Source organism: Saccopteryx leptura, chromosome 11 (assembly GCF_036850995.1).
Source record: "Saccopteryx leptura isolate mSacLep1 chromosome 11, mSacLep1_pri_phased_curated, whole genome shotgun sequence".
NCBI classification, from domain to species: domain Eukaryota; kingdom Metazoa; phylum Chordata; class Mammalia; order Chiroptera; family Emballonuridae; genus Saccopteryx; species Saccopteryx leptura.
Genome location: NC_089513.1, coordinates 46297588 through 46323412, shown reverse-complemented (window position 1 = coordinate 46323412; position 25825 = coordinate 46297588). Strand labels below are relative to the sequence as shown.

At 43.1% G+C, this 25825-nt stretch overlaps 2 protein-coding genes across 3 annotated transcripts in view; both read right to left on the bottom strand.

The window, feature by feature from the left end:
• ESCO1 (establishment of sister chromatid cohesion N-acetyltransferase 1) overlaps positions 1-25825 on the bottom strand; it is a 249260-nt gene that overhangs the window by 126820 nt on the left and 96615 nt on the right. Inside the window, exon 1 of one of the 2 annotated variants that reach the window (XM_066353140.1) lies at positions 12994-13099. The exons of the other annotated variant lie outside the window; for it this stretch is intronic. The gene's annotated coding sequence lies outside the window, so the exon portion shown is untranslated. Of the gene's footprint in view, positions 1-12993; positions 13100-25825 lie in introns of those variants that run through there. 2 annotated transcript variants of the gene reach the window in all.
• Positions 22895-25825, bottom strand: part of ABHD3 (abhydrolase domain containing 3, phospholipase) — a 94454-nt gene continuing 91523 nt past the window's right edge. The window contains exon 10 of the mRNA XM_066352301.1: positions 22895-23782. Within this exon, the coding sequence (XP_066208398.1) occupies positions 23604-23782 (179 nt within the window). The 3' untranslated portion in view covers positions 22895-23603. The remainder of the gene's footprint in view (positions 23783-25825) is intronic.

Genomic DNA, 25825 nt, shown 5'->3' with positions numbered 1-25825 from the left:
ATTATGGCTGTACCTTTCAAATATATGCAAAATAGAATAGAATGTCAAACTCTCATATAGTTACTATCCACCTTCAACAATTACCAACTTATGGCCAAATTTGATTTATCTATACTGCCACCCACCTCCCCACTCTTCCTCCCCACCATAACTCACTGGATTACTTTGAAGCAAATCTGAGATATTTCCTCCATAAACGTTTCAGTTTGTATTTCTGAAAGATAATGGTTGTTTTAAAATGTATCCACGGCCCTGGCCTGTTGGCTCAGCGGTGGAGCGTCGGCCTGGTGTGCGGGGGACCTGGGTTCGATTCTCGGCCAGGGCACATAGGAGAGGCGCCCATTTACTTCTCCACCCCCCCCCTTCCTCTCTGTCTCTCTCTTCCCCTCCCGCAGCCGAGGCTCCATTGGAGCAAAGATGGCCCGGGCGCTGGGGATGGCTCCTTGGCCTCTGCCCCAGGCGCTAGAGTGGCTCTGGTCACGGCAGAGCGATGCCCCGGAGGGGCAGAGCATCGCCCCCTGGTGGGCAGAGCTTCGCCCCTGGTGGGCGTGCCGGGTGGATCCCGGTCGAGCGCATGCGGGAGTCTGTCTGTCTCTCCCCGTTTCCAGCTTCAGAAAAATACAAAAAAAAAAAAAAATGTATCCACAACCTGACTGATGCAATGAATAGGTCATAGGCCCAGAATGCTGAGGTCCCCAGTTCCAAACCCTGAGGTCATTGGCTTGACTGCCAGCTTGGCAGCTTGAGCTCGGGGTCACTGGCATGAACGTGGGATCATCAATATCAGTGGTCCCCAACCCCCGGTCCGTGGGCCGGTACCAGTCTGTGGGCCATTTGGTACCGGTCCGCAGAGAAAGAATAAATAACTTACATTATTTCCATTTTATTTATATTTAAGTCTGAATGATGTTTTATTTTTAAAAAATGACCAGATTCCCTGTTACATCCATCTAAGACTCACTCTTGACGCTTGTCTTGGTCACGTGATACATGTATCCATCCCACCCTAAAGGCCGGTCCGTGAAAATATTTTCTGACATTAAACTGATCCATGGCCCAAAAAAGGTTGGGGACTACTGATCAATATGGTCCCAAGGTCACGGGCTTGAGAAAGGGGTCACTGGCTCAGCTTGAGCACTGACCCCACCTCCCTGCCCCATAAAGGCACGTACGAGAAGCAATCAATGAAACTAAAGTGAAGCAACTATGAGTTGATGCTTCTCATCTCCTCCCTCTCTCCCTCACTTAAAAAAAAAAAAAATGTAATCATAACACCATTCTCATGCACAAGAATACTATCAAATATCCAGGCAGTGGTCTAATTTCTCTAAGTGTTTTACAAACAATTTTTTTTGTAATTGACTTGTTTTCTTATTTCATTTTGTAATTTTTCTTGCAATTTGTAAAGTTTTCTTCTTCTTTTTTTTTTTTTTTACAGAGACAGAGAGACAGTCAGAGAGAGGGACAGATAGGGACAGACAGGAACGGAGAGAGATGAGAAGCATCAATCATCAGTTTTTTGTTGCGACACCTTAGTTGTTCATTCATTGCTTTCTCATATGTGCCTTGACTGTGGGCCTTCAGCAGACCAAGTAACCCCTTGCTCGAGCCAGCGACCTTGGGTCCAAGCTGGTGAGCTTTTGCTCAAACCAGATGAGCCCGCGCTCAAGCTGGCAAGCTCAGGGTCTCGAACCTGGGTCCTCCGCATCCCAGTCCGACACCCTATCCACTGGACCACCGCCTGGTCAGGCAGTTTCCTTACTTCTTAACTGCTAATTGCATCCATATGTGAACTTTTAACATTGCTTGTTTGTCCCCTGAGTATTCTGTAAACTGGAGGTCTTATCAAGTTGGATTATCTATATCATTTTTTGTCAAAAATATTTCATAGGTGGCATTCGTACTCTTTTCAATTCTTGTGTTCTTCACAGACATTTTTTTCCTTTTTCATGTTTTTTTTAATTGATTTTAGTGAGAGAGAGTAAAAGAAAGGCAGGAATATTGATCTGTTTCATATGTGCCCTGACCATGGATTGAACTAGCAACATCTGTACTTCAGGGCAATGCTCTAACCAACTGAGCTATCTGGCCAGGGCATCTTTCCTTACAGCGTCTTAAACAGTAACATAGTGGTTAAAAACAGGAGTCCTAGAGCTAGAGTTTGAATACTAGCTCTACCTTCACTCTTTGAGTGACATTGGCAAAGTTACCTAGTTGTTGTGGCTCAGTTTCCTCATTCATCAAACATGTTAGGTGTATTGGGAGGACTTAAAATAAATTACACATAACCTGAGCTGGTGGTGCAGTGGATAGAGCATGGACCTAGAATGCTGAGGTTGACAGTTCTAACCTCAGAGGTCACCAGGTTGAGGCAGGCTTCTCGGCTTGAGTACAGGAATTATCTACACCATCTCAGAGGTTGCCAGCTTGAGCCCAAAGGTTGCTGGCTTGAAAACTCAAGGTCACAAGCTTGAACAAGGGGTCACTCACTTGGCTTGAGCCCAAGGTCCAATCCCTGGACAAGGCACATAGAGAAGCAATCAATGCACAACTAAAGTGAAGTAACTATGAGTTGATGCTTCTCACTTTCCCTCCCTCCATCTCTCTCTCTCTCAAAAAAGTAAAAGTAAAACATACATGAAACCATAAACCTCTTGGAAGAAAACATAGGCAGTAAACTCTCCAATATCTCTCACAGCAATGTTTTTGCCAATTTATCTCCACAGGCAAGTAAAATAAAGGACAAAACAAACAAATGGGACTATATCAAACTAAAAAGCTTTTGCACAACAAAAGACACCATTAACAAAATAAAAAGATAACCCACACAATGGGAGAACATATTCGCCAATACATTTGATAAGGGGTTAATAACCAAAATTTATAAAGAACTTCTAAAACTCAACACCAGGAAGGTAAAAACTTCAATTAAAAAGTGAGCAAGGGAACTAAAGACACTTTCCTAAAGAGGACATACAGATGGCCAATAGGCGTATGAAAAAATGTTCAACATCACTAATCATCAGAGAAATGCAAATTAAAACCACAATGAGATACCACCTCATGCCTGTCAGGATGGCACTCATTTACAAATTACCACACAATAAGTGCTGGCGAGAGTGTGGAGAAAAGAAAACCCTCCTGCACTGCTGGTGGGAATGCAGACTGGTGCAGCCACTGTGGAAAAAAGTATGGCATTTCCTCAAAAAGTTAAAAATGGAACTGCCTTTTGACCTAGATATCCCACTTTTAAGAATATATCCTAAGAATACCAAATCACTGATCCAAAAGAAGATATGCATCCCATGTTTATTGCAGCATTGTTTACAATAGCTAAGTTCTGGAAACAGCCCAAGTGTCCATCAGTGGACGAGTGGATTTGAAAGCTGTGGTACATATACACAATGGAATACTACACAGCCATGAAAAAGAAGGAAATCTTACCTTTTGTGATGGCATGGATGGACCTGGAGATCATTATGCCAAGTGAAATAAGCCAGGTAGAGAAAGAAAAATATCACATGATCTCACTTACATGTGGAATCTAATGAACAAAGTAAACTGAGGAACAGAATAGAGGCAAAGGCAGGGTCACAGGGAGCAGAGGGACAGCTGTCAGAGGGAAGGGAGATGAGGGGATGGGATCAGAGAAGGTGAAGGGATTAGTGAAGTTATATATACATAACGCATAGATATAGATAACAGGACAGCAAATCTTGGAACGGGGAGAGAGAGTTAAGGGGAGCGGGCAAAGGGGGTGCAATGGGGGACACGGGAGAGGGAGGTGAGGGTGTTATATTGAGTGGGATACTTGAATCCATGTTAATACAATAAATTAAAATTAATAATAAAAAATACATGTAAAGCACTTTGAATAGTATTTGGTACAAAATGAGAAGTCAATACAAGTTATTATTATAAGTTGGTTTTTGAACCCTGGCCAGATAGCACAGTTGGTTAGAGCATCATCTGGAAGCACAGAGGTTGCGAATTTGATCTTTGGTCAGGGCACATACAGGAGCACATCAATATACCTGTCTCTCTCTCTCCCTCAAGTCAATAAATTAAAAAAAAATCCTTTTTGAAAAGACCCTCAGAAAGTAAAGCTATTAAATATATAATTTTTAAGATTTTATTTATTGATTTTACAGATAGAGGAGAGAGGAAGAGTGGGGAGTGAGAAGTATCAACTTATAGTTACTTCGCTTTAGTTGTTCATTGCTTGCTTGTTGCTTGTCTATGTGCCTTGACTAGGCAAGCCCAGGGTTTCATACCGGTGACCTCAGAGTTCCAGGTTGACATTTTATCCAGTGTGCTACCACAGGCCACGCAAGGCTATTAAATATTAATTTTTAAAGTATTAATGCTTCAGTCACAATAATGGTAAGTTATAATATCTTACATTTTAAATAGCACTTTTTTGGTTAGTAAACATTTTCATGTACTTGATATTATTTGATTCTTTCAGTGATAACATGGCACATTATGCCCCTTTTCAGAAGACAAAACTAAACTTCAGAGAGGTTAACTATCTTTTCCTAGGTCTCACAGCTCATACATGAAAGGACAGATCTATCTGGCTTCCCATTCCAGGTTCAGAATATGTTTTTCAACAATGTCATACTGTTCAGAGAAAAACAGTATGTTATTCTAATTGATTGATTTCAGTAGTTAATCGATGGATCATTTTTCTATATATTTAGCCATGATGGAGAGTTTTTAGGAACTATACAATCATGTGACCCCTATCCAAAACAACCAGCCCTTCTAAAATGGCTGATAAGGCCCTGGCCAGATGGTGCAGTGGTAGAGCATCGGCCTGGCGTGCAGGAGTCCCAGTTCGATTCCAGGCCAGGGCACACAGGAGAAGCACCCATCTGCTTCTCCACCCCTCCACCTCTCCTTCCTCTCTGTCTCTCTCTTCCCCTCCCGCAGCCAAGGCTCCACTGAGGATGGCTCTATGGCCTCTGCCTCAGGTGCTAGAATGCCTCTGGTTGCAGCAGATCAACGCCCCAGATATGCAGAGCATCACCCCCTGGTGGGCATGCCGGGTGGATCCCGGTCGAGCGCATGAAGGAGTCTGTCTGCCTTCCCGTTTCCAGCTTCAGAAAAATACAAAAAAAAAAAAAAAAAAGAAAAAAAGAAAAAGAAAAAGAAAATAGCTGATAAATTTTTTTCTTTTCTTTTTTTTTTGTGATTGAGACAGAGAGAGGGACAGATAGGGACAGACAGATAGGAAAGGAAAGAGAGGAGAAGCATCAGTTCTTCATTGTGGCTCCTTAGTCTTTCATTGACTGCTTTGTCATATGTGCCTTTATTGGGGGGCTGGCTATAGCAGAGTGAGTGATCCCTTGCTCAAGCCAGCAACTTTGGACTCAAGCCAGTGACCGTGGGGTCATGTCTATGATCCCATCCTCAAGCCAGCAACCCTGTGCTCAAACCAGCAACTTCAAGGTTTTGAACCTGGGTCCTCTGCATCCCAGTTTGACACTCTATCCACTACGCCACTGCCCAGTCAGGCATGGCTGATACGAAGGTGACCAACATTTTTTTTTTTTTTGTATTTTTCTGAAGCTGGAAACGGGGAGAGACAGTCAGACAGACTCCCACATGCGCCCGACCGGGATCCACCCGGCACGCCCACCAGGGGGTGATGCTCTGCCCATCCGGGGCATCGCTCTGTTGCGACCAGAGCCACTCTAGCACCTGAGGCAAAGGCCACAGAGCCATCCCCAGCGCCCGGGCCATCTTTTGCTGCAATGGAGCCTTGACTGCGGGAGGGGAAGAGAGAGACAGAGAGGAAGGAGAGGGGGAGGGGTGGAGAAGCAGATGGGCGCCTCTCCTGTGTGCCCTGGCCGGGAATCAAACCCAGGACTTCAGCACGCCAGGCCGACGCTCTACCACTGAGCCAACCGGCCAGGGCTATGACCAACATTTTTACAGTGAAAAGGAGGACAAAAATAAATCGAAGAAAACAATATTGTAAATAAAAGAAACATTTTGTTAATTGCAACAATTATCACACTATAATATAAATTCATAACAAAAACATTTGTAATATTTTATATTGTAATTATGCTTACATGCCTATTAATTTTAAATAATAATTGTAAGAAAAAAGTACTCATTTAGATACAAATACGTCATATCACACACAATGGATTAACTCTGCATCGATCGAATATGGACATTTACAGATTAGTCTTCCAATATCAAAAAGAAGGACATGTAGGAGGACACTTTTCGAGGGAGGACAGAACTTACAAAAGAAGGACTGTCTTCCCTGAAGGAGGACGATTGGTCATCTTATTGATAAATATTATACTATGGCTGTCTCAACTAACTCTCACCTTTAAGTGACCTATTTCAAATTGTGAAAAAGCTTTTAGCTTTTCTACTCTTTAAAAAATAAATGTATTCATTGACTTTAGAGAGAGGAGAGAGCGGAGGGCAATACTGTGCTTCTCATATGTGCCTTGATTGGGCAAGCCCAGGGTTTCAAACCAGTGACCTCAGCATTTCAGGTCAACACTCTATCCACTGCATCACCACAAGTCAGTCTCTACTATTTTTTTTTAAGTGAGAAGAAGGGAGATAGAGAGACAAGCCTTGTATGCGCCCCAACCAGGATCCACCTGGCATCCACTGTCCTGGGCCAATGCTCAAATCAACTGAGCTATCCTCGAGTCTCCAACCAAGTGAGCCACTGGCTGTGAGAGGGAAAGAGAGAGAGAAGGAGGAGAGAGAGAGAAGCAGATGTGTGCCCTGACCAGGGATGGAACCTGAGACATCTGCATGCCGGCCGACACTCTATGCACTGACCCAAATGGCCAGAGCCTAACTTTTCTACTCTTGGAATAGCTACTCTGAACTTTCTTTGGAGGACTTTGGGGACAGAAGCAGGACTTTTAGAAACATAAGAACTCACCTTTCACTGTTCTCTACCCCATTCCCAAAGATCCAGGTAAGCTGAAAACATGGGGGAAATATTTCCCAATCATTGAAGTACATAATAGGTAGGCATTGTTTTTGTCTTTGTAGAAATGGGGTTTAAACAAGCAGTCAGATTCTCTTGCAAGAGCCTTGATTTAATTAAAGGAGTAATGGAGTGAAAAGTCTATCAAGAAAAAAAAAGCTGAATATAAATGAAAATTATAAGTTATTTAACATCACAATGTTTTCAGCTTAAGTTTGGGGGATGGGAAAGGGGCTTTTTAAAAGCCAGCCTTTCCAACTGGTTTGCCAGAGGCCTTGTAAGCGGCTCAAAATACTTAAGTGCAAAATATTCTACCATTCCAGTCAATATCTAATTTCCTTTACTTCAGTAGTTTGCTTTTGGTTCAAGCAAATGAATGAATTTTAAATACTCTGAGTTGGGCAAAAGATATTATTTATAATGTCATAAACCTAGAGAGCATATTTATGAGTTTTTGAATCAAAGAACCATTTTGTCCCGCCCTCACTTCCTGGTGATTGGTTCTCTCCAGTAATAGTACTGATGAAAACCATGATTACAGATGGCCAATGAAGCAGGACAGTATAGGTACATTAAACATAACCGAGCAATGTGTGCCCAACAAGTAGTTTTTGTCTTCTTTTTGCTTATATGGCTTGAAATTAGACATAGAAGATATACATTAATTTTAAAATTGCGTTTAAAATTTGCCCTGGTTATGTTTTAGGCTTGATATCAATGCCTTCCACCTTTCAATTTAGGTTGCTAACGTTTTTATTTTTAGCAGTAGAATAAGAGGAAGGACAGATAGGGAACTAATGAGAAACGACAACAAATGAATTTCTGCCTCCAGAGAGATTTGCTAAATCTTGTGCTCAGAGTTCTCCAAAGGTGTGCATCGTCCTGTTACTCTGAGGAGCTAGAATTTCATTTATGCTGCCCTCCTTCCTTGCATAAAGAAGCTACAGAAAGTCACCTAGAGGTCACTGAGACATGAGGTAGAAATAGAAACATCCTCTCTCCAAAAGTCAAGTTGGATGAATTAACATATGGGAACCGGGAGAATAAAACTGTTATAAGAGGAAAATGATTTAAATGAATTTGAATTTAATTTACTTTTTCCTACTTTTCTGTCACTTAGTCTTCACATTTCTTTTGAAATTCTTTTGCTTCCTTCTGTACCCATTGAAAAATATTAAAGTATTATCTTTCCTTTAAGGTTTTATTTTATTTTATTTTATTTTATTTTATTTTATTTTATTTTATGAGAGGAAGGGAGATAGTGAGACAGACTCTCATATGCACCCTGACCAGGATCCCCAGCAACCCTGTTTGGGGCTGACACTGGATTACCAAACTACTTTAAGAACCTGAGGTTGACATGCTTGGACCAACATAGCTATCCTCAGTGCCCAGGGCTGATGCCTGAACCAATCAAGCCACTGGCAACGGGAAGAGAAGAGGGAGAGAAAGGGGAAGGGAAAGGGGAGAGAAGCAGATAATTGCTTCTTTTGTGTGCCCTGACTGGGAACTGAACCGGGCAGTGGTGGGACTCAGCTGTTTCTTACTGGTTTGACAGAACTGATAACTAATTTTTTTTTTTTTTTTTTTTACAGAGACAGAGAGAGCCAGAGAGAGGGATAGACAGGGACAGACAGACAGGAATGAAGAGATGAGAAGCATCAATCATTAGTTTTTCATTGCGCGTTGCAACACCTTAGTTGTTCATTGATTGCTTTCTCATACGTGCCTTGACCGTGGGCCTTCAGCAGACTGAGTAACCCCTTGCTAGAGCCAGCGACCTTGGGCTCAAGCTGGTGAGCTTTTGCTCAAACCAGATGAGCCCTTGCTCAAGCTGGCAACCTTGGGGTCTGGACCTGGGTCTTCCGCATCCCAGTCCGACGCTTTATCCACTGTGCCACCGCCCGGTCAGGCTGATAACTGATTTTTTTGTTGAGTTTAGTGAACCGATTGTTAAAATGGCACTTTTAACAATCAGAGTTAAACTCTGGTAATCAGAGTTCTCTCTAAGGTGGGCACCTGAGTAGCCATCCAATGTGAGAATCACAAATTTACATTCACTACTCTTTTTAAAACATTCATCTGTGCAACAGCATATTCTGAATGCCCATAGTAATGATCATTCCATTTGTAGATGAAAAATGTTTCAAGTGAGGATGCCAATCAAGAAGCAATATGGAAATACCTTAAATAACAGTTTTGTTGTTTTTTCAAGTATTATTTAATATTTTTCATTGATTTTAAAACTTTTTTTTACTTATAGAGACACAGAGAGAGAGAGACAGACACAGAGAGAGGGACAGTAAGGAACAGACAGACAGGAGGGGGGAGAGATGAGAAGCATCAATTCTTCGTTGCAACACCTTAGTCGTTCATTGATTGCTTTCTCATATGTGCCTTTACCAGAGGGCTGCAGCTGAGCCAGTGACCCCTTGCTCAAGGCCAGCAACCTTGGGGATCTTGTCTATGATCCCTTGCTTAAGCCAGTGACCCAACGCTCATGCTGGTGACCTCAGGGTTTCGAACCTGGGTCCTCTGCATCCCAGGCCAAGGTTCTATTCACTGTGCCACGACCTGGCCAGGTTAAAACTCATTTTCTTATAACATAATCTAGTTTTGTGTACCTCTTTTATTGTCCTTATTTAAGTATTAAATGCATAAAACAATAAACTACATTTTGGTATATCATTTTTTTATACTTAAAATGGTCACTAGGGCAGAGAACCGATTGTTCAATTATTTGAATTCCACCACTGTAACCCAGGACATCCATATACTGGACTGACACTCCATCCACTGAGCTGCTGGCCAGAGTGTAAGGTCTCATTTAAATATTACCTTCTCAGTGAAGCCCCTCTTAATCCTTGCTCACATCTTAATTATATTTTCTCTGTTTTATATTCCCAAAGCACTTTTACATATGCTAGAATACTTATCAAAATCTACCTTGTAAAAATGGAAATGTATAGCCTGACCGGGCGGTGGTGCAGTGGATAGAGCTTTGAACTGAGATGCGGAGGACCCAGGTTCGAGACCCCGATGTCGCCAGCTTCAGCACAGGCTCATCTGGTTTTAGCAAAGCTCACCAGCTTGGACCCAAGGTCACTGGCTTGAGCAAGGGGTTACTTGATCTGCTGTAGCCCCACGGTCAAGGCACATATGAGAAAACAATCAATGAACAACTGAAGTGCCACAACGAAAAACTAATGATTGATGCTTCTCATCTCTCTCTGTTCCTGTCTGTCTGTCCCTATCTATCCCTCTCTCTGACTCTCTCTGTCTCTGTAAAAAAAAAAAAAAAAAGGAAATATATATGTGTGTCTGACTTCATCATCATTGTGGTCTCAGTTGCCACCACAGTGTAATACGATATCCTGTACATACGTGAAAGTCAATCAATGCATATTAAATTAGGATGATTGATAATCTTGTATATTCTTTAGTAGTATGAGACAGGACATGTCAATAAAAAGCATTAGAGGCTTAGAAGTGTTTAGAGAAATGGGAATTTCAGAAAAGAAAGGGAAAGGGTGACCTCTGGATTAACTACATTGAAGTAGAGATTTTGGAAAAAGAGAAAAAGCTTAGAAAAGAGAGAAATAAGCTTTATTACTTGCTCTGAATTCTCTCTCTCCAATGCAAAAGGTGTTCCCCTTCCTTTCTTTGGCCAAATCCTGCATTTTTGCCCTAGATTACATTCTCTTCTACCTCTTTGGAGACTTAAATCCTTCTTTTTTTTATTTTTATTTTTATTTTTTTCTGTATTTTTCTGAAGCCGGAAACGGGGAGAGACAGACAGACTCCCTCATGCGCCTGACCGGGATCCACCCGGCATGCCCACCAGGGGGCGACGCTCTGCCCACCAGGGGGCGATGCTCTGCCCCTCCGGGGCGTCGCTCTGTTGCGACCAGAGCCACTCTAGCGCCTGGGGCAGAGGCCAAGGAGCCATCCCCAGCGCCCGGGCCATCTTTGCTCCAGTGGAGCCTCGGCTGCGGGAGGGAAAGAGAGAGACAGAGAGGAAGGAGAGGGGGAGGGGTGGAGAAGCAGTTGGGCGCTTCTCCTGTGTGCCCTGGCCGGGAATCGAACCCGGGACTTCTGCACGCCAGGCCGATGCTCTACCACTGAGCCAACCGGCCAGGGCTTCTTAAATCCTTCTTTTATTTCCTCCATACCTCTTCTCCCCTACTAAAGCATCTCGTATTAGTATGCAAGAGTCTTTCTAACTTAGGGTTGAATATTATTTCATTGGGAGAATGAATCATCATTTAACCCTCGGGTGGACATTTGTAGTTTCCAATTTCTTGTTATTACAAACAGTGCTTTATTAAATAATTTATGCTTTTGTTGTTTTATGCAAGCCACTGTTTCTTTAGGATGAATTACTAGAAGTGTAATAGATGAAAAACATTGGAGGAGTTCTACCAATACAGTGTGTCCGTAAAGTCATGGTGCACTTTTTTTTTTTGTATTTTCCTGAAGTTGGAAATGGGGAGGCAGTCAGACAGACTCCCGCATGCGCCCGACCGGGATCCACCTGGCATGCCCACCAGGGGGCGATGCTATGCCCATCTGGGGCGTTGCTCTGTTGCAACCAGAGCCATTCTAGCGCCTGAGACAGAGGCCATAGAGCCATCCCCAGTGCCCGGGCCAACTTTGCTCCAATGGAGCCCTGGCTGCGGGAGGGGAAGAGAGAGACAGAGAGGAAGGAGAGGGGGAGGGGTGGAGAAGCAGATGGGTGCTTCTCCTGTGTGGCCTGGCTAGGAATCAAACCCGGGACTCCTGCATGCCGGGCCGACACTCTACCACTGAGCCAACCGGCCAGGGCCCATGATTCACTTTTGAGCGGTCACAGGAAAGCAACAAAAGATGATAGAAATGTGAAATCTGCACCAAATAAAAGGAAAACTCTCCCAGTTTCATACCTATTCAGTGCAGTTCGATGTGGGCTCACGTACAGATTTTTTAGGGCTCCTTAGGTAGCTATCCCGTATAGCCTCTACAGACTCGTCACTGACTGATGGCCTACCAGAACGGGGTTTCTCCACCAAACTGCCGGTTTCCTTCAACTGCTTATCCCACTGAGTAATGTTATTCCTATGTGATGGCGCTTCGTTATAAACGCACTGATATTCATGTTGCACTTTGGTCACAGACTCGAATTTAGTGAGCCACAAAACACACTGAACTTTCCTCTGTACCGTCCACATCTCGACTGGCATGGCCGTGGGCTGCTCCGCTGTATACATGCTGTTACGTCACCATCTGCGCATGCGCACATGCTGCCACATCATCCTATGGAAACTGGGAGGGTTTTCCTTTTATCTGGTGCAGATTTCACATTTCTATCATCTTTTGTTGCTTTTCTATGACCAGTCAAAAGTGCACCATGACTTTACGGACACACTGTATATACATTTCCCAGCAGTATTTGAGGATGATTGGTTATTTACACTGTCACTAATACATGGTGTTATCAGAATCAATTTGTTTTTAGTCTTTGCAAATTTGATAGTTTAAAAATATTTCATAGTTTAAGCTATCATTCATGAATGAGGTTAAACATTCTTAATGTATTCTTTATCTGTGTGTGAATTGTTTGTCCGTATCTTTTGCCCATTTTCTCACTGAGCTTTTGGTTACTTAAATTCTAATATAAATTAGGGTCTCTTTCTAGTTCTTTGTTCTGTTTGAGTGATCTGACAGAATTTGTACCAGTACCTGTTTAAAGATATTGCAACCTGATTCACCTTTCAATATCTGTAGAACAATATCTCCCTCCTTTTAAAAATACTTTAAAAAAAATTATTTATTGATTTTACAGAGAGAGGAGAGAGAGGGATGGGGAGCAAGAAGTATAGACTCATAATTGCTTCACTTTTAGTTGTTTATTGATTAATTACTTGTTGTATGTATTGACCCAGCAAGCCCAGGATTTCAAACTGGTGACCTCAGTGTTCCAGGTAGACACTCTATCCACTGCACCACCACAGGCCAGGCTTAAAAATACTTTGCCTGACCTGTGGTGGCGCAGTGGGATAAAGCATCGACCTGGAACACTGAGGTCGCCGGTTCGAAACCTTGGGCTTGCCTGGTCAAGGCACATATGGGAGTTGATGCTTCCTGTTCCTCCCCCTTCTCTCTCTCTCTGTCTCTCTCTCTCTCACTCCTCTCTCTCTAAAAAATCAATAAACAAAATATTTAAAAAAAAAGAAAGAAAAAAAAAACTTTGATTATTGTTTCTGTTTCTTCTTGTAGATGACTTTTAAAATTGCTTTACTGACTTCTTAAAAAATTCTATTTAGATTGTTAAAAAACTACAGAAATGATCTCTGAAAGTATAGTCTTCTATTTAGATTTTTATTGGGATTGCATTGAACCTATAAATTAATTTGGAAATAATTTACAACATGGATTTTTTTGCCATGCTGAAATGTTTCTTGGTTAGTTGTCTTTTTTTCTATTTCTTAGAAAGTTTTGTGACTTTCTTCACAAAAGTCATTTGATTTAACACTTATTTTCTCAGTGTAGCAAACACCAATAAATAAAATCTTAAAACATAAGAGAATTTAACTTTCCTTCTTGGCTGAAACCAAAGATAAATTAGAAGACAAGGACATAGAGAAAGGAAGATCTATCCCCTGGCAAAAATTTTTCATCAGCCTAACATTCTTAAGTGTCAGAAATTTAGATAGACTTTTCTGTAAACATACATACAGAAAAGTACATAAACCATGTACGAACATATGTAATCAGAGCAAGAGACAGACTATTAACAGCAACCAGAGCCCTCTTGTGCCCCCTCCTTCTCATTAGTCTTTTGAGAAAGGTAATCACTATCCTGATTCTACCAGCAGAGCATATGTTAGCCTGAGTTTGAGAGTAGTAAACCACTTTAGTTGTTAATGCTTTGGGTATTTCCACTTTTATCTGATAGCATAGGGACTGCATACATGGAAGGCTACCCTCTCATCCCCCTACTCCCAGCATTAAAGTCCACCAATTGGTTTGTGAGAAATTAGGAAAAGTTGAAAATGAGCTTAAACCTAGCCTTACTGTTACTAAATGTTTCAGATATTTGAACCATTAACTCAATTTTCTTATCTTTTTAAAAAAAATTTTTTTTTACAGAGACAGAGTGAGAGACAGAGAGAGGGATAGATAGGGACAGACAGACAGAAATGGAGAGAGATGAGAAGCATCAATCATTAGTTTTTCATTGCAACACCTTAGTTGTTCATTGATTGCTTTCTCATATGTGCCTTGACCATGGGGCTACAGCAGACCGAGTAACCCCTTGCTCGAGCCAGTGACCTTGAGTCCAAGCTGGTGAGCTTTGCTCAAACCAGATGAGCCCATGCTCATGCTGGCGACCTCAGGGTCTCGAACCTGGGTCCTCAGCATCCCAGTCCAGCGCTCTATCCACTGCGCCACCACCTGCTCAGGCCAATTTTCTTATCTTTTTATGGAGACTGACTTGCCTATTATTATTTGTTAAAAAGATTTTATTTATTGACTTTAAGGAGAGGGGAGAGATGAAGGATAGGGGAAGGAGCAGGAAGCATTAACTAATAGTTGTTGCTTCTCGAATGTGCTTTGACCAGGCAAGCCCAGGGTTTCAAACCAGCAAACTCAGCATTCCAGGTCCAAGGCTTTATCCTCTGCACCACCACAGGTCAGGTATGTATCATTTAACTATAGATGCCATTTCTCTTTCCAGCAGCTTGGATATAAAAAAATGAAAGAAAAAAGAAAATACGGCCCTGGTATGTTAGTTCAGCTGTAGGGCATCGGCCCAGCATGCAGAAGTTCCAGGTTCGATTCCCAGCCAGGGCACACAGGAGAAGCGCCCATCTGCTTCTTCCCCCTTCCCCCTCTCCCTTCTCTCTATCTCTATCTTCCCCTCCTGCAACCAAGGCTCCATTGGAGCAAAGTTGGCCCGGGCACTGAGGATGGCTCCATGGCCTCCACCTCAGGCACTAGAATGGCTCCGGCAGCAATGGAGCAACGCCCCTGACGGGCAGGACATCGCCCCCTGGTGGGCATGCCGGGTCGATCCCAGTGGGGCACATGTGGGAGTCTGTCTGACTGCCTCCCAGCTTCTAACTTTGGAAAAATACAAAAAAAAATACTTTTTCCCCCCTTCTTTTTCCAAGCAAGAGGAGGAGAGATAGACTCCCACATGTGTCTGGACTGGGACCCATCCAGCTACCTCTGCTGGGGCTGGTGCTCTGCCCATCTGGGGCCATGCTCAAAACCAAGCTATTTTTTTTTTTTTTTAGCATCTGAGGTGGAGGCTCCATGGAGCCATCCTCAGTGCCCAGGGCCAATATGCTTGAACCAGTAGAGTGGAAAAGGAAGAGAGAAAGAGAGAGAGAGAGAGAGAGAGAGAGAGAGAGAGAGAGAGAGAGAGAGAGGGAAAGAGGTGGAGAAGCAGATGGGCACTTCTACTGTATGCCCTGACTGGGAATCAAACTGGGGACATCCACATGCCGGGCCCACCACTGAGCCAACTGGCCAGGGCTAAAAAATACTTTAATTAATTATTCCTTACTTTCCTCTGCCTCTGTTTCTGATATTTTAAAAATACTTTCACATTTGCCCTTATATCCTTTAGCCAGAAGTGTGTCACATGGCTACCCTGGTTGAGTAAGAGGCTGGGAAATCAAATATGTAAGCTTCTCCAATTGTGGAGGCAGGCCAAGGAGAGGGGTTTGCCAATGCTGGTTGGGCTAGCCAGCCAATAAAAATAACTTTCACACCATTCAACATCTTTTCTCTTTTTTACTACTTCAACTTGTTTATAAAACATCTATATTTTGTCTGACCTGTGGTGCTGCAGTAGATAAAGTGTGCACCCAGAATGCTGAGGTCACTGACTCTACATAGTTTGGTTATCTTGAGCTTATTTACTTTAAAAATTTTATTTAGAAAATTAAATTTAATGGGGTGACATTGATCAATAAGAGTACACAAGTTTCAAGTAAACTTTTATATAGCATTTGAACTGTTGACTGTGTTGTGTGCCCATCACCCAAAGTCAAGTCATTTTTCATCACCATATATTTGTTCCTCTTTTTTAAAAAATTTTCATTTATTTATTTATTACAGAGACAGAGAGTGAGTCAGAGAGAGGGATAGATCAGGGACAGACAGGAACAGAGAGAGATGAGAAGCATCAATCATTAGTTTTTCATTGTGTGTTGCAACACCTTAGTTGTTCATCGACTGCTTTCTCATATGTGCCTTGACCACGGGCCTTCAGCAGACCGAGTAACCCCTTGCTGGAGCCAGCGATCTTGGGTTCAAGCTGGTGAGCTTTTGCTCAAACCAAATGAGCCCGCGCTCAAGCTGGCGACCTCAGGGTCTCGAACCTGAGTCCTCTGCATCCCAGTCCAACACTCCATCCACTGCGCCACCGCCCGGTCAGGTTATTTGTTTCTCTTTACTACTCTCCCCCCAACCCCCTTTTACTTTCAGTAGCTAACTAACACTTAATAGAATGTCTAAAAATATTTTTTAAGTGGGAACACCAAATGTTGTGAAGATGCAGAATGACTAGAATGCTCATAAATTCCTGGTGTTAATGCTTATGGTACAGTTTAGAAAATAGTTTATCAGCCTGACCAAGCGGTGGCGCAGTGGATAGAGCATCAGACTGGGATGAGGAAGACCCAGGTTCCAGACCCCGAGGTTGCCAGCTTGATCGCGGGCTCATCTGGTTTGAGCAAAAGCCCACCAGCTTGAACCCAAGGTCGCTGGCTCCAGCAAGGGGTTACTCGGTCTGCTGAAGGCCCGTGGTCAAGGCACATATGAGAAAGCAATCAAACAACTAAGGTGTTGCAACGCGCAATGAAAAACTAATGATTGATGCTTCTCATCTGTCTGTCTGTCCCTGTCTATCCCTCTCTCTGACTCACTGTCTCTGTAAAAAATAAATAAATAAATAAAATTTAAAAAAAAGAAAATAGTTTATGAGTTTCTTATACAGTTATACACATTACCTACCATATTACCTAGCAATCCCACTGCCATCTACTTAAAAGAAATGAAAACTTAATGCTTACACAAAATCCTGTATGCAAATGTTTATAGTGGCTTTATTCATAGTCAGTGAGAAGGTAAAACAACCCAGATGTGCTTCAACCAGTCAATGGATGAACAAAGTACGGTATATCCATCCAATGGAATACTACTCAGAAATAAAAAGGAATGGAACTACTGAATATATATGAATTTTATATGAATATAAATAAATTTTAAATGCATTTTGCTAAGAGAAAGAAGCCAGACCCAAAATGCCTACACTATGAATAATTTCATTTATACAACACTCCAGAAAAAGCAAAAGTAAAAGGAAGGAAACAGAGCCATCATTGCCAGGGTTTGTGGAGGAGGAGGGACTAGTTTTCTATAAGTGGCATATGGGAATCAGGCAGGTGATAGGCAGATGGCACATAAAACTGTGGTAATGGACACCCAACTCTGTACATTTTTTTTAAATCCATAGAACTGTTTGCCATAAAAAGTAAACTTTGGCCCTGGCCTGTTGGCTCAGCGGTAGAGCGTTGGCCTGGCATGCGGGGGACCTGGGTTTGATTCCCGGCCAGGGCACATAGGAGAAGCGCCCATTTGCTTCTCCACCCCCCTCTCCTTCCTCTCTGTCTCTCTCTTCCCCTCCCGCAGCCAGGCCTTCATTGGAACAGAGATGGCCCGGGCGCTGGGGATGGCTCCTTGGCCTCTGCCCTAGGCGCTAGAGTGGCTCTGGTCGCGGCAGAGCGTCGCCCCGGAGGGGCAGAGCATCCCCCCCTGGTGGGCAGAGCATCGCCCCTGGTGGGCGTGCCGGGTGGATCCGGGTCGGGTGCATGGGGGAGTCTGTCTGACTGTCTCTCCCCATTTCCAGCTTCAGGAAAAAAAAAAAAGACACAAAAAAAAAAAGTAAACTTTATAACCCTGGCCAGTTGGATCAGTTGCAGAGCGTCGGCCTGGCATGTGGGAGTCTCGGGTTCGATTCCCAGCCAGGGCACACAGGAGAAGCACCCATCTGCTTCTCCACCCCTCCCCCTCTCCTTCCTCTCTGTCTCTCTCTTCCCCTCCTGCAGCCAAGGCTCCATTGGAGCAAAGTTGGCCCCGGCACTGAGGATGGCTCTGTGGCCTCTGCCTCGGGTGCTGGAATGGCTCTGGTTGCAGCAGAGCGACGCCCCAGATGGGCAGATCGCCCCCTGGTGGGCATGCTGGGTGGATCCCAGTCGGGCGCATGCGGGAGTCTGTCTGACTGCCTCCCTGTTTCCAACTTCAGAGAAATACAAAAAAATAAATAAATAAAAATAAAAAAGTAAACTTTATATAAATTTTATTTATTTTTATTTTTTATTTATTTTTTTTATGGAGAGAGAGAGTCAGAGAGAGGGATAGACAGGGACAGACAGACAGGAATGGAGAGAGATGAGAAGCATCAATTCACCAGCCCTTCGTTGCGCATTGCGACACCTCAGTTGTTCATTGATTGTTTTCTCATACGTGCCTTGACCGTGGGCCTTCAGCAGACCGAGCAACCCCTTACTTGAGCCAGTGACCTTGGGTCCAAGCCAGTGAGACTTTGTTCAAACAAAATGAGCGCGCGCTCAAGCCGGCAACCTCGGGGACTCGAACCTGGGTCCTCGGCATTCCAGTCCGACACTCCATCCACTGCGCCACCACCTGGTCAGGCAAACTTTATATAAATTTTAAAAATCCACCAGATGTGAGGAGGATGGAATGCAGATGGTGACAAAGAAACCTAAACTGTATTACATACAGATGAGTCATATAACCACCCAGAAAGGAGTTGAATAACTGTTCAAGCGAGTTTGAAAAACTGTTTTGATTAAATATTACCAGTATATGTCGTGTGTGTGTGTGTGTGTGTGTGTGTGTGTGTGTGTGTGTGTGTGACTGAGACAGAGTGAGAGAGAAAGAGGAACAGATAGGGACAGACAGGAAGAGAGATGAGAAGTATCAGTTCTTCGGTTGTGGCACCTTAGTTGTTCATTGATTGCTTTCTCATATGTGCCTTGACTGGGGGGCTACAGCAGACCGAGTGACCCCTTGCTGAAGCCAGCAACCTTGGGTTCAAGCTGATGACCTGTGCTCCAACCAGATGAGCCCACGCTCAAACTGGCAACCTCGGGGTTTTGAACCTGGGTCCTCTGCGTCCTAGTCTGACGCTCTATCCACTGAGCCACTGCCTATCAGGCATCCGTATATGTCCTAAGACTTAAAGAATAGCACACAGAAAGAAATACTGTAGTATTTGTTTTTCACAGGGGTATAGGTTAAGAATTCTGAAACTAATTTATTTGCAATCTACTTTCATTTGTATTGTTCAACAAAGAAATAAACATATTATAGATAATCAGAGCCGGGTTTCTCCCTGGGATAAAGAAGTTGCAGATAAGGTAAGGGGAGGGGGCTAGAATTCATTCTGTGTTGCTAAATTGGAGTCAGAGGTCATTATGGACTGTCTTGGTTGGTTAGAGCATCATCCTGATATGGCAGAGGTTGCCTGTTTGATCCCTGGTCAGGGCACACAGAGAAAGAGATCGATGATTTTGTCATTTTTCTCTCTCTCCCTTCTTCTCTCTAAAATCAATAAATGAAAAAGAAATCTTTCATGATAAAAGGTAACCTTTCATCTAATACGTTTTATGAATTTTAAAAATATTTATCTTTTTTTTTTTTTTTTTTTTTTACAGAGACAGAGAGTGAGTCAGAGAGAGGGATAGACAGGGACAGACAGACAGGAACGGAGAAAGATGAGAAGCATCAATCATCAGTTTTTTTTTTTCATTGCACGTTGCAACACCCTAGTTGCTCATTGATTGCTTTCTCATATGTGCCTTGACCGCAGGTCTTCAGCAGACCGAATAACCCCTTGCTGGAGCCAGCGACCTTGGGTTCAAGCTGGTGACCTCGGGGTCTCGAACCTGGGTCTTCCGCATCCCAGTCCAATGCTCTATCCACTGCGCCACTGCCTGGTCAGGCTATATTTATCCTTTTAACTATCTAAATCTAGCTGGAATTAATTTTTGCAGTAGAGAGAGGTGAGGAACTGCTTTCCCTGTTTTGGCACTGACCACTAGGTAAACAACTTTCCTGACTTAATTTTGTTTAAAATCTAGAACATAACTTTGAAACACAAGTTCAGCTCTGCCTGAACCATATAAACGGAAAGTGATTGTTACGTTGCATCAGAATAAATGCTGAACAGACCAGAAAGCATTGGTGTATCAGCACTAACCAACTTAGACATAATGGAGTCTACAAATACTATCAGAAACTGGTAGGAACTCTCTAATTGGTGGGATTTGTAGTAAATAATTTTGTGCTTTTTTCCCCCTACCTAGTTCTCTTAGTGTGTGTGATACCTGGGGCAAAAATATACATATTTTAATTAATTTTTAATTAATATTTTTTTAGAGAGGTAGAAAGGGAGATTGAGAAGCATCAATTTGTAGTTGCTTTCATTTTAGTTGTGCATTGATTGCTTTTTCTATGTGCCCTGCCCTGGGCTGAGCCAGTGTCCCCTTGCTCAAGCCAGTGACCTTGGGCTCATATCAGTGACCTTTGGGCTCAAGCTGGAGAGCTTTGGCATGGTGTGGAAAATTCCCACCCCCACTCCCACCCCAAGTCAGCAACCCTACACTGACAAGCCCACAATCAGTCAGTGACCTCAGCGTTCTGGGTGCACGCTTTAGCTACTGCAGCACCACAGGTCAGGCAAAATATAGATGTTTTATAAACAAGTTGAAGTAGTAAAAAAGAGAAAAGATGTTGAATGGTGTGAAAGTTATTTTTATTGGCTGGCTAGCCCAACCAGCATTGGCAAACCCCTCTCCTTGGCCTGCCTCCACAATTGGAGAAGCTACATATTTGATTTCCCAGCCTCTTACTCAACCAGGGTAGCCATGTGACACACTTCTGGCTAAAGGATATAAGGGCAAATCTTCTGGCAAAGCTTTGACTTTCCCAAAGGAGCAGATGTGTCTGGTTCCTTTACTTCTCTAAACACAAATGTGATGTCTGAAGATGCAGCAGCCATCCTGTGTGGAGATAGCTAGTCATCCTGCTAAGAGATGGAGTGAAAATAGAAAAAGCCTAAGTCTTCAATGACACTGGTAAACCCCTACACCAACCCTGGCCTGAAGACTTCCTGTGATGTAAGATAATTTCCTTCCTTTCCTCCCTTCCTCCCTTCCTCCCTTCCTCCCTTCCTTCCTTCCCTCCTTTCCCTCCCTCCTTCCTTCCCTCCCTTCCCTCCCTTCCTCCTTCCTCCCTTCCCCCTCACCCTCCCTCCCTCCTTCCTTCCTCCCTCTCTCCCCCTTCTTCCTTCCCTTCCTCCCTCCCTCTCCTTCCTTTCTCCCTTCCTCCCTCTCTTTCCTTCCTCCCTCCCTCTCCTTCTTTCCTCCCTCCCCCCTTTCCCCTCCCCCTCCTTCCTTCCTCCCTCCCTCCCTCCTCCTTTCTCCCTCCATTCCTCCCCCCCTCTCCTTCCTTTCTCCCTTCCTCCCTCCTTCTCCTTCCTTCCTCCCTTCCTTCCTTCCTTCCCTCCTTCCTTCCCTCCCTCCTTCCTTCCCTCCCTTCTCTCCCTTCCCTTCCTTCCTCCTCCCTCCCTCCTTCCTTCCCTCCTTCCTCCCTTCCCCCTCCTCCCTCCCTCCCTCCTTCCTTCCTCCCTCCCTCCCCCTTCCTCCCTCCCTCTCCTTCCTTTCTCCCTCCCTTCCTTCCTCCCTCCCTCCCTTCCTCCCTCCCTCTCCTTCCTTCCTCCCTCCCTCCCTTCCTTCTTCCTTTCTTTCTTTTTCTTTCTCTTTTTCTCCCTTTATCCCTCCCTCCCTTCCTTCTTTCCTTCCTGCCTTCCTCTCTTTTCTCTTTCTTTCTTTCTTTTTCTTTCTTTCTTTCTTTCTTTCTTTCTTTCTTTCTTTCTTTCTTTCTTTCTTTCTTCTTTCTTTCTTTCTTTTCTTTCCTTCCTTCCTTCCTTCCTTCCTTCCTTCCTTCCTTCCTTCCTCCCTCCTTCCCTCTCTCCCTTCCTCCCTCCTCCCTCCCTCCCTCCCTCCTTCCATGCTCTGGGATAATGCTCCAACCAACTGAGCTATTTGGGCAGGGCTTAGTTTTTACTGATTTTTAGAAAGACAAAGAGAAAAAAGGAGAGAGAGGAGAGGGGGAAGGAAAGCATTTGTTCTTCCACTCAGTTGTGCATATCTTGGTTGCTTCCAATATGTGCCCTGACTGGGGATCGAACCCACAACTGTGTTGTTTTGGGTGACACTCTTTTTTTTTTTTTTTTTTTTTTGTATTTTTCTGAAGTTGGAAACTGGGAGGCAGTCAGACAGACTCCAGGGGGCGCCCAACCGAGATCCACCCGGCACGCCCACCAGGGGGCGATGCTCTGCCCATTTGGGGGGTTGTTCTGTTGCAACCAGAGCCATTCTAGCACCTGAGGCAAAGGCCATAGAGCCATTTTCAGCGCCCGGGCCAACTTTGCTCCAATGGAGCCTTGGCTGCGGGAGGGGAAGAGAGAGACAGAGAGGAAGGAGAGGGGGAAGGGTGGAGAAGCAGATGGGCGCCTCTCCTGTGTGCCCTGGCCGGAATCAAACCCGGGACTCCTGCACGCCAGGCCGACATTCTACCACTGAGCCAACCGGCCAGGGCCTCGGGTGACACTCTTAACTGACTGAGTTAACCAACTAGGGCCCATATCATTATTCTTAAGTTATTGTTAGATAAATTTCTTGTAGCATAAAGTATTTTTAATTGATATGCATGGTGTGAGGTCAATATTCTGGAAACAGTGAATAAAACAATTTTAATATTTCTTACTAATGCAATAATAAATTTATCATAAATTCTTTCTAGGGATTATTTTTTTGCAGATAAAGAGTGACAAAGAAACATTTTAAAATGGTAGAATTTATTTTAATATAATTATATATATGTATGCATAGATACTATTTTAAAAATAAGCATGTAAACTATAATCATTATAAAATATAAATCAGCCTTAATTTAATATTATCAGAGTAAAAGAGCATGTATAGAAGTTAGTCTGACATTGCTGCATTTGCCTCTTAAAGTTAGAATACATAAAATATTTAGCATATTGTATTTTATCTTATTTCAGTTTTCATGTTATCTTCATTATCTTCATTTCATGTTATCTTCATAGGTATAAATAACCTTAGGAATGTGCCAACTTATAACTTATGATAAAATAACCAAAATCTCTCAATACTTATTAAAGTATCATTAAATCATGTAAAATAAGTAATCTAAAACAATACTAGCCTAAATTAAAACCCTGAGGAATTAAAATATTTTTACACAATGGTTTTGGTTAAGTGCAATTCCATATTTGTACTACTTTATTTAAGGTCATACTTGGTAAGGCATAGTAAAAATAAAATCTACATAAATTACAATCTAAATCTATATTTTATTTCTTGCTACAAAGTTGTTTTAGTTCCCCAAAAAGTAGTTTTTGCATGTCATTCTGGACCTTGTCACACTTCCTGGCTTATTTGCTTTATATAGAGTAGTTAAGATTTGTGCGCACTACGCAGAGCTCCTGATATGGTGGTTCAGACAAAACGCATCTGAAGAACTACATGTTAGGGAGTTCATGTCCGTGCTCCACCACGGCCTGCACAAACTGCTTGAAGACTCGATCCATGTAAGTGGACTGCCTTGGCCAGATACCCTCCAGAAAACCAATATGGCCTCCATAAGCAGTAAGGACCAAAGCAACATTAGGATTCTGCTTCGCAGTTTCTATTGGAATAGCTTGGGGGGACAAAAGGGAGGGGTGGGGAAGAGAGGGAAAGAGAAAGAAAAAATAAAATTATTTCCCATTTTTGGATAAGGAACTAAGAAAAAGTATATGTCTTTATCATTTCCAACTATTATAAACAAAACACCATTAAATAAATAAATATTCATAATGAGTATGGCTAATGGAATAAATCTGACTAGTTTATATGACCATGTATATAGTCTTAGAACAGTTCACGTTTACAATGGGCCATCATTTTTTATTTTTTTTAATTTTTTTTGGGGGGGGGAAGAGTAGGAAGCATCAACTCCCATATGTGCCTTGACTAGGCAAGCCTCGGGTTTTGAACCAGCGACCTCAGCGTTCCAGGTCGACGTTCTATCCACTGCGCCACTGCAGGTCAGGCTGGGCCATCATTTTCAAAAGAACCAATCCAAGTATTTAAACAGGCCCAGCCTTTATTGATTGTGAGAAACATTAAAATAAGATATTTCAAGGAATGGTAAATACTTACATTAAGCTACAAGATCCCTACTTAGTTATTATACCAGAAAAGAAAAACGGTTAATCTTATATCTTTGTGAGAGTTATAAATTCATTATGTGTAACTTTGGTTAACTACATGAGGTTAGATTCCTGGTGCAAAATGGTGACTGTATCAAGGATTAAAAATTATACATATTATTTATATAGTAAAAACATATATAGATAGCAAAAAGAATGGAATAAAATACTACTTTAAGTGGTAACAGCAATTATCTTTGAGGGATGAAAAGCACTGGTGATTGTTTTTTCTTTATATTCCTTCTCTGAATTTCTACTTATAGTCAGTAAAAATAAAAACTTTATTTTGAAAATAGAGTTGCTGTATTAAATAATTAACCAGTAATGAGTCTTTTTATATGCTCTACAAAATCTATCCTGAGTGAAAACTTTAAAGCAGTGTTTTTCAACCAGTGTGCCGTGAGACATGGTCAGGTGTGCCGTGGGGAAATTAAACATGGGTCCCCAAACTAAGGCCCACAGAGACTATTTATCTGACCCACCGCCAGCCGCCTCCATCCGAACATAAACATTCCCCTCACAATCCCTCCAGCTATCAGCGACAGGAAAAGTGGAGGCACAGGGAACACTCACTGACCAATCACCTTCTAGGATTCATCCTGACCACTAGAGATGAACCAATAGTAGGCCGCCTCTCATCCACACCCAGGAAGGTCCCTGCTCGGGCTGCCGCGCACTTGTCATTGTGTGGCCGCGGCAAGTAGTTGAAGGACCATGAATCCTCCCATGGTCCCGATTTCTAATCCTGGTCAGGACTGGAGGTAAATGTTGCCACCACTAGATGAAGCCTCGGCCTCAGCTGGTTATGTCTATCCTGATGGTGTATATAGATATTTGACCTTTTTCTTTTTAAAAGAGGCCCCCGCAGAGGGTGATATACAATGCATCACAATGTTATCTAACTTTAAAGCTAAAGTTTGCTGATCTTCCTTTGGACAGTTTTTGGTTATCTGTTGCCAAGGAGTTCCCCATTCTGGCCAACAAAGCTATTTTGACATTGCTCCCGTTTTCAACCACATATCTATGTGAGCTGAGCTTCTCAAGCTTGACTGCGATAAAAACTAAAAACAGAGAGAGACTGAGAACTGTTGAGGAAGAGCTTCGTGTGTGTCTTTCTACCATTCCTGCCAGGATATCCCTTTTGTGTTCATTGAAACAGGCCCAGGTTTCACACTAAGTGAGTATAAATACATATACATATATAAATATATATATATATATATATATTTTTTTTGTATTTTTCTGAAGCTGGAAATGGGGAGAGACAGACAGACTCCCGCATGCGCCCAACCGGGATCCACCCGGCACGCCCACCAGGGGCCACGCTCTGCCCACCAGGGGGCGATGCTCTGCCCCTCCAGGGCGTCGCTCTGCTGCGACCAGAGCCACTCTAGCGCCTGGGGCAGAGGCCAAGGAGCCATCCCCAGCGCCCGGGCCATCTTTGCTCCAATGGAGCCTTGGCTGCGGGAGGGGAAGAGAGAGACAGAGAG